Here is a 9694-nt window from a genome sequence, read left to right as displayed (position 1 = left end):
TCAATAATTTGATGATCTCAATATATTAAAACAAAAGACACTAATTCCTCAATTTTTCAATCAGTATATAATTTATTAATTTCATTATATTCATAATTTTCAGTCACTAAATTCATTATTAAAATGTATTAAATAAAGTCGTCATCCGTGACGTACATTTCGTCACGTCACACGTGGCATCCCGTCACTGTCACATAAAACTCATCACACATCACTGTCACCGTCACTGCCGCTGAATTCCGTCACCGCCACCGTCACGTTTCCGTCACGTTTCCGTCACGATGACGTGTGACGTCACCGATGAAGAGTGTCGTTCCCTAGTCTTGACTACGAAGGCTTTTCCATCATTCGTCACATCATCTGTCATAGTGCCGTCACCGTGACGTGAGACGTGACAAATGACGGATGCAGAACCCTAATATTTATTAATAACCCTCATCTAATGTCGTCATCCGGTGTCCGGAACCCGTCATCTTCATCGTCATCAGTCTCTCATTTAAGCCTAAAAACGGATGACGATAGTAGGGGGATGATCTCCAAGCTGGGGAAGGCCGGCCTCGCCGGCGGCCGCCGCCGGCGAGCGGCATCGACCGCCGCCGCCGCGGCGGCGCCGCCAGCCCATCCAAACCAGCAAGAGCTAAACGACCACCTCAGCGGCCTCTGCAAACGCGGGCTCCACGAAGAAGCCCTCCGCGCCTTCCACCGAGCCCGCCGCCGCTCGCCGGCGGCGCCGCCCCTCTTCCGCAGCACCTACGCGCGGCTCGCCATGGCCTGCGCCGCGACCGGCTCCCTAACCGACGGGCTCGACCTCCGCCGCCACCTGGCTCGGTCCGGGACCGCCCCGGACCTCATCCTCCACAACCACCTCCTGACCATGCTCGGCAAGTGCGGAGCCCCGGACGAGGCCCGCGCCCTGTTCGACGAAATGCCTACTCGAAACCTCGTCTCCTGGACTTCGCTCCTCGCCGGGCTCTCCCGCAACGGCCGCCACCGCGAGGCGGCGGCGCTCTTCCCGGAGATCCTCCGCCGCGGATTCCTCCTCGACGAGTTCGCCGTCGAGGCCGCCCTCCGCGCCGCCGCCGCCGCTGGCGACGCCGCCCTCGGCGGCCAGCTCCACGCCGTCGCCGCCAAGTGCGCCGCCGCCGTGCCCAGCGCGCTCATCTCCATGTACTGCTCCTCCGGGCAAGTCCCTGCCGCCGCGGCTATCTTCTCCGGCGCCCAACGCAAGGACCTGGTCACCTGGGGGACCATGGTGGCCGGGTTCTCCCAGCAGGGCCGCCATGTCCAATCCTTAGAGACCTTCAGAAGCATGCTCTCCCAGGAAGACGCTCCCCCCCCCAATGAATTCCTCTTCGGGAGCGCCTTCACGGCTTGCGGAGCTCTGGCGGCGCTCCGCCATGGTGAGGAGCTCCACGGGCTCTGCGTCAAGCTCGCGCTCTCCGGCGACGCCTGCGCCGGCGCTGCCGCCGCCGCCATGTACGCCAAGTGCGGCGACCTCGGCGCAGCCATGAAGGCCTTCCGGTGCGTCCGCCGCCCCGACACGGCGGCCTGGAACGCCGCCATCGGCGCCCAGGCCTATGCCGGGGAATTCGACGCCGCCATGGAGCTCTTCAAGGAGATGTTGGCCTCTGGGTGCCGCCCTGACGACCTCACCCTCCTCTGCCTGCTCTGCAACGTCGGGCCAAGGCCTTCCCAAGGGCAGCTCCTCCATGGCCAGGCCCTCAAGCTCGGGCTCCTATCCAACCTCCCTGTCAGCAACGCTCTCCTCGCCATGTACTGCAGGTGTTGCATGGGCCATGCACCCGTTTCCCGCCTCTTTGGTGAGATGAAGGACCTGGACCTGGTCAGCTGGAACACGGCCATGTCTGCCTGTGTAGAAAGGAAGCAGATGGAGGAGGCGCTCTGTGTGTTGAGCCGGCTGGCGGCGGCAGGCCACCGGCCGGACAGGATCACCCTTGGGCTCGCTCTGGCTGCAGCCTCGGCCCTCGGGTACCTGGCCACGACCCGCCGGGTCCATGGCTGGGCCATGAAGTCTGGCCTGGAGGAAGACGAAGAGCTCAGCAGCCGCCTCGTGGATGCCTACTGCAAGTGCGGGAGCGCCGCCGAGGCCCGGCGGCTCCCCCTCCGTGGCTCAGCCGCCTGGACCAGCCTCGTCCTTGGCCATGCGCAGAGCGGCTGCGGCCGGGAAGCGCTTGAGTTGTTCAAGGATATGGTCCGTCATGGCGCGGCCCCGACCGGAGTCACCTTCCTGGGTGTGCTGGCTGGGTGCAGCCGGGCCGGGCTGGTGGAGGAAGGGTGGCGGGTGTTTGAGGCCATGAAGGTGGTCCATGGGGTGGAGCCAGGGAGAGAGCATTACTCTTGCATGGTGGATCTGCTGGCCCGGGCAGGTTGGGTGAAGGAAGCAGAGGAGGTGTTGCAGAAGACGCCTTTGGAGGCAGATGCAGTGGGGTGGAAGACAGTGCTGGCGGCGTGGCGGCGGCGGAGAGGGGAGCGGGGAGCGGCGGAGAGGGCGGCGGGGAAGGTGCTGGAGCTGGAGCCGGGCAATTCAGCTGCAATGGCAATGCTGTGTGATGTGTATGCAACTGAGGGGAGGTGGGAAGAGGTGGCTGGGGTGAGAAGGGCGATGAGGCAGGCTGAGGTGGTGAGGTCCCCTGGGAAGAGCTGGATAGAGGTGGGTGGGGAGGTGAGAGTGTTTCTTGTAGAGGATAGGACTCATCCAGAGACAATGAGCATTTACCATCTCCTCAGCATCCTCAGAAAGGAGATGAGCAGACAGCAGGATAACACTAATGAAGATTATTTTGTTTAGAGAAGGGGAAAACAGGTCATTGAGGTATGCTTGACTGCGTGACTGAGTAGAAGAGAAGTTTCATTCGGCTCTTCTTGGTCAGGCACCCTGAAATGAGCAAGTACCATGCAGAAGAAAAGGCATGATTGCCCCCTTTTCCATCTCTCAAAGGACACTGATTTAACATTAATAAACTAGAAATTAGGGTTATAGTTATTTTTTAAGGCTTCTAATTTAACAACAATATTTAAAATTTCCTTGTGAACACAGAGAGAGTAAGGATCGAATCCATAAGGATCATCTATAAAATAAGTGATTTTAGGTTTAATTACTATTTTTGGTTTTCTATATATATATTTTATTAAATTTAAATTAATAAAATCAGATTAGAGAAAATTAATTCTAAATAATTCTAAAATGATTAGAAATTAGTAGTCCTAATCTACCTAATTTATTCAGAATGTATAAAATAAAATTAAGAATTTGAATGACAATTTCTAATGACAAATAATAATTAAATCCAATTAAATTACCTTGAAAAATGGGTTAATTGTTTTGGGCGACAATAATTTGGACGTATCGATTGAGAGGAATGGAATTTTGTTGTTGCAGCTCGTAGCAGAAATGTTGGAGATACGCCCTGGCAAGTGGCGGAGGGGGCCAAGTATGATAGTTTTACCATTGCCGTTGGCGGGGAAATGGAGGTGGATACAGGCTGACGAGTAGCGTATTGGAGGTGGCGTGTGTGATGATGAAAACATGTGTGACAATGACCTAGGAAAAATGATGAACATATGAGTCACAGAAGACAGATTGCATTAACCTCATTGCCACATGTCTAATGGGCTGAGTGGTGCTCTCTCTTTTCAAGTCTTCATCCAAATGGCATTCCTCCAATCATTCGCTCTTGAAATGTAAAAAGGGACCCAAATAAGACTTTGAATAAGTAAATCACTCCACTAATCATAATTAGGAAGAAAATTCAAGGGTACCCTTTTTTTGGGAATATGATGTCTACTTATAGATCCAAGATGGTGGTAGATGGATATAGGAAGTAAATGCAGAAGCATAAGCAGTGCTGAGATTTACGATTAGCAGATAAGTAGCAGAAACATTCTAGGTTTAGGAGTTAGGGTTGAAGCCACAACGCAATATCAAAGCGCTGTTTGTTTTAATCTAAGGAATTTAGAATAATAAATGCTTGTGAATAGGAAGCATGAATAATGCAAAATAGAAGACATTGGTGATGAGTGGAAGGTAATCGGTGGATCCCATTGTTATTTTCTACAATTCACAAAGGACAGGAAGTGGAGTAGGAATTTTCCATGTGCCTAAAAGAGGTTTAAGACATTTGGGGAGATAGAGAAGAATATGAAACTAATGTGTCTTTTGAATAGATGGGGAAGGAGAACTCTTCCCAACTGATTTTGAGTAGAAAGGAGGGGAAGAGAGGGAGTGAGATAAGACGGTGGAGGTAGTGGAGGTAGTGGAGGTAGTGAATATAGTGGAGGAACAACAGGGATGTTTGAGCAAGTCCACAATGGGCCAAATGGTCATAGTGGGCCTACGCTAACACACCCCATCGAGCTGTAGCATACAAGTCAAACATGCCCACCTTGGTTCACATCGCAATATAAGAGAACATTTGTGAGACTTTTAATGAACACATTCGCGGGCTAATGAGATAAGACAATGTGTGTTGGGTTCTAGAGCTGATAACTTGCAAATTATAATGTTAACTTGATGCATATTACATTACATATATGTGTTACTAGCCATATTTGCATGTTATCATACTTAAATGGACATAAATGACTTGCACCATAGTTTTATGATTATTTTTAATTTTTTAGTATTTTTTACATGACATTTAACCTCAGTGCATTGAAGAATTATTTTTTTCAGGGCATAAAATACTTGGCTAAATGTTGTTAAGGGTTTTAACAATTTTTCTGGAATTTTTCATATTTTTTTATAATTTTCTGACCATTACATAGCCAAGAAATAATTTTAGAAGTAAAAGAATATGTTTTACGATTTATTTAGTATTTTAAAAATGATTTTTTAATGAATTTTGTGGCATCCACGTCATTCGCCCAAAAATTCGGGTGAATTATTGGATGCGTTCAATGAGAACTTTATTGGTTCATTATGGCATCGCAATACGCAATGCCATAATGAGCAAATCATTTTCTCGTTTTTTATACCTAGCGCTGACAACGAGGAGAAAAGGTAAAGTTGTCTTTTGTGCTTTTGGAATTTTGTGTAACTCAGAGAATCGATAACATTAAGTAATAAATGCACGCAGCAACTCGATACTCCACGTGCATTCAATAAAGCAGTAAGTTTACCTTTCTGTATTTTTTTATTAAAACAAAACCTGACGTGTCGACGTGGTGCTCTCTCAACCGCTAAAAAGGTAAAATCTCGCCTTCCCATTAAATGGTAATGATTTCATTATTTTACGCACATGAAGATGTGGCAACGCGTGATACGAGGGTGGAGAAAACAAGAAATAAGCGTTGGCGAATCAGAAAACTCCATTTTTTAGCTGCGTGGAAGAGAGATAAAAATATCTGATGGCTAAGATTAATCGCGAGTAAAATGGCGATATCTTGAGATCTAGCCTTCCAATTTTGCCCAAATTTTGAGGGTAGGTTTGTCCTTTCACCCTCTACGATCCATATGGTTGGATTATAAATCAGGTTCGAGAAGAAGGGGAAAAATACCAAGGAAGCTCTCCCCCAAGAATTTGGCTAGGAAGGACATATGTGTTGCTTCTCAAGTCGACAGATCTTGGTTCAAGCATCAAAGTTTTAAGTTTCTTCTTCACTATTGGAACTTCTTCTTGAACGATTTCAAAATGCCAAGGCATGGGCGAAATGTACATGCCCTTGAAAATGATTTTAATGGTGATTAGCATTGCAATTTGAATTTGATTCAAGATCTAGCTTTAAATTCTTAATTCTACATTGATTTTCGTCTCAATTTCATCTTAGATCCCTAGATTAGAGACGAATTTCATCCATAACTCATTTTCCCCCCAATTCCTTCTCCTTTCTCTCTCTGGGTTAGCTCGCCTATTTTCTCTCTCTAGATATAAAAATTCATTGTTGGAAAACTCAATCAACATCTAAAATAACTAAATCCAAAATTTCATCCAAAAATTCGTACATCCTCAAGCCCAATTTCAAAATCCCTTTCTTGCTTATAAATTCCCAATTTTAATTCATAAAAAATTGTGTTGATAAATCAGATTGATTTAAATCTTGATAATACGAATTAATCTGATTCAAGAATCAGAATTATCCTATCTAGAGTATCTTGACCAAAAATATTAAGATCACGATTAAGCTTTTTGTTAATTTTGATTAATTACAAAACAAAATTAAACATAATTAAGGCCCATTAAATGCAAAAATTAATTCACTCTTGAATTAATTCAATTGGATTAGGATAAAAATTCTTGCATAGTTCCTCCCTGTGGTTTGACCCCTTGCTTGTTCTATACATAATATTTAGTGCTTAAGGGCTATTACAAATTTCATTGCATAAGTCTAAAAGCTCAAACAACGACATATATTATGCACTAATTTTAGGCTTATCAAGGGCCTTGATTTGGATGAAACAAAAGGACTACTTGCATTATAAAGACTTTAAAAAATAAATCAAAATGGCATCAACAAAACTAATGGTCAAATCACTTGGGCACGGATTGCGTCTTTGATTTCTTGGATCCTTCAGTGAGACGTCGAGCTATGTGCACAGCCTCCCGCCGTATCGATGTGATACTTGGCATGTCAAATATCCTCCTTCACCCTTTAGCCTCTAGATAGTGCTATGTTGTTGCGACACAGCCCCAATTGCATTGGGAATGGACATGAACTAAGGGGAGAAAGGAGAATAAGGGGAAGAACCCTGAACAATTATGGCCTGCATAAATTTCATTAAGGGCTTTTACCTATTTATACTAAGTGGGTATTTTTCATAAAACCTCTAACTTTAATTATATCTCATGACATCCAGATGCCATTTGTGTGTGAACCTCTAGTTAACGACTCTAGTGGTCTAATAACCTTTATCGACCACAATAATTAATCATATATCATCATCATATGGAAGAATCAACGGGGTCAAATCCACACAAAATATTTGAACGGTAAAGTTCATGTTCATGTCATAGAAAATTCAAGTCATCAATTAGTGATTTGTCTTGTTCACTGTATGGTCAAACTTAATAGCCTTTTAGTATAACTTACGACACCATTTAGTCTTCGCTTATAACCAGCCAACTAGTTGATAGAGGATATATTGTGCTTGATCACCGCCCGGATTAAGACATGCATTACTTTGAATATTCATCACAACACATTTTAAGATATTTTACAAAAATTCCCTTATAGGTTAATCATTTAATTATTCTCATCCTTGATCTGATCGAGGAACTTGGATACTTTTTCTAGATTTTTTATCTAATTCATTTTAATCTCTTTAAAGTCCTAAATCTAGATAAATCATATGTACTAGCACGCTTGGATAGGCACTGGAATACTGATAAGTCAAATAAGGGTAGTCATTTACATGCATTATTCATCTTAAATATCCTGAAATTTAGTTCAACACTACCAAAACTCTCTTTTTACACAATAATCAGTTCAGGCCTTCAACTTTTTCTAATGATTAAAAAGATAAAATTTTCTTACTCACTTGAGGTTTCCATCAATGCTCTGACATATTTTTGACTAGTTACATAGTTTGGGATTTCTTTTTAGAGGCTTCCAGGAATATTTCTAAACCCCACTAGACTCAATGAGTCAAGTGGGACGTGGATCTAATAATTTCCCTAGTATGTTGACTTTTCAGGTCAAAGGTTGACTTCTGGTGGTCATAAAATTACAAAATTTTATGAGGAGGTCAAGACATGAGTCTTGAGGCTTGAGGAAAATTTTCAGATCAAAAGGAGCTATGAAGAAAAAAATACATGCTAATCAGTGGAGCTGACTCAACTAATCGGCATGACGTGAAGGAGCTTGAAGAAAACCTTCTAGAAGGTCTTTGGAGGGCTTGAGGATGGTCAAGACACCTGAGGAGGACTCCATCCTGATAGGTCTTGTTTGGAGGAGATCTCAGGGTCAAGATCCAGTCCAGGATTCATGAGTTGGAACCCATCCATCCATCCATTCAAGCTCAAATCCAAGGGCTAGGGATGATTTGTAACTAACTCCAACCAACTTGGTCTTTTCCCTCCAAATTCGACCTAGAGGGAAAGACTCTGATTGGTTGGGACATGATCACATGGATTAGGGCCTCAAGAACTCAATCCTGGACGTTCATCCCTGATCCAACCACCAGGAATGATTAAAAAACACATGTAACCATATAAATGGGCCCCTCACTCTCCTTGAGGGTATCCAAGAATTGAGTATTGTTTTGTTCCCTTTTCTCCATCAGTTGAGCTTGTTCTTGGGTCCACCTTCATCCTAAAGGTGCAAGGAGTCTTCTGGGAGCATTATGGATCTTGAAGCCAGCGGGTAGGGAGCTGAAGAGATCACCTTGGGCCCATTGGGTGTGACAAAAAGGTTCATCTCTCCTCCTCATTCTGCCTCCTCTCAGTCTTTTCCTAAGCTTCTTGGCTATAATTTAGGCAGATAGTGATGCAGGACAACGTTAGTGACGTCATCCCGAGGGTATCGAGACGATGCTCTAATACCAAGATGTGTTGTCAAACGTCCTCAGTGACATCATCCGACGGATAATTCCCTAAGGGAAATGAAACTAGGTGATGCAATAGATCCTAGGCGGATGTACGTGCAGGCCCTGACTCGTGGGGGTTTTTTGAGCCCTTAGCTATGGGGTGGGCGAACGGTGACGGTGACGGTGACGGTGACCTTATGACCCTCATCGGAGCGACGATGGTGACTACGACGCCGAACGGAAAAGTTCCATTAGCGCTCGCACATAATGGACAGGCTCGACCCGTATCTGGGGAATCACTCGAGACGTAGTTTTCACGATATAATCTCTCACCTAAACTAACCCGAGCATGGTGGAGTGAAGCCGAAAATATACTGGAAGACATAATATAACTGATGAGCAAGGGGAACGGCGTACATCGTCAGTGACGACGTTCGTCATCTGTGTCTTCGTCAGTACATGGGCCGGTGCGGGCAGGTAGGTGGAGGCATGCCATTGATGGGCACGGCTTGGCTCGACTGGTGACGGAGTCATGGCGCAGGAGCGTGATGTCGGAGGTTCGAGGTGAGGTCGAGGGAAGGGAAGCACAGCTCAGCACTACGGGCGCAACAACGGACAACGCGGCAGCAATAGTGCATCAAAGTGGCAGCGTCGCTGCGTGGGCCATGGGCGCGTCTGGTGGCAGTGGCAACTGTGAGAGACACACGTGCAGCACACGTGCAGGCGCGACTGGCGGCGCGACGTAGGGCCGAGCAGTCACGGGCTGGCAGAAACTCTTTGGTCACGACAGCGTAGGCACAGCCGGCACCGAAAGCGTCGCGGACGTCCAGCGGCGGACGACAAAGCAAATACCGGGCACATGCAGGCGTGGCATAGGCGGATTGCAGGAGCAACAGTCGGACGGCTCCACGCGATGTACGGGGTCAGCAACCGTCAGCGCAATCGATCACAAAACCCGCACTCGGGCAGTCCACATTGTTCGACTCACAACCACACACTCACGGCAGTCGTGTGACGTCTTGAGGGACACTATGGACGGTGCCGGGCTTTAAGAGAAAGGCAATCGGTGCAAGTGAGACGGGAACGTCTTGACCAGGTCGACAGTCATTTTCGCACATACATACGTGACGTGCTGACCGAGCGGGCGAGCTTCATTGCATGCATGTCAGCAGCGTATTGACCCGGTTGTGGCAGTCGTCGACGTGTTCACAT

At 46.5% G+C, this 9694-nt stretch overlaps 1 protein-coding gene across 1 annotated transcript; it reads left to right on the top strand.

Moving 5' to 3' along the window:
- Nucleotides 1-529: 529 nt before the first annotated feature.
- LOC144708310 (Tetratricopeptide repeat (TPR)-like superfamily protein) lies at nucleotides 530-2809 on the top strand. The gene has a single exon (XM_078581553.1). The coding sequence runs from the start codon at nucleotides 530-532 to the stop codon at nucleotides 2807-2809; it is 2280 nt and encodes a 759-aa protein (XP_078437679.1).
- The last annotated feature ends 6885 nt before the right edge of the window (nucleotides 2810-9694 follow it).

Source organism: Wolffia australiana, chromosome 10 (assembly GCF_029677425.1).
Source record: "Wolffia australiana isolate 7733 chromosome 10, ASM2967742v1".
Lineage (NCBI taxonomy): Eukaryota > Viridiplantae > Streptophyta > Magnoliopsida > Alismatales > Araceae > Wolffia > Wolffia australiana.
The sequence above is the reverse complement of the archived record's forward strand: the minus strand, read 5'-3'. Positions and strand labels throughout refer to the sequence as shown.

What these genes read in the sequence shown, in the direction of transcription:
- LOC144708310 (XM_078581553.1), top strand. Translation starts at nt 530, where the DNA reads ATGATCTCCAAGCTGGGGAAGGCCGGCCTCGCCGGCGGCCGCCGCCGG.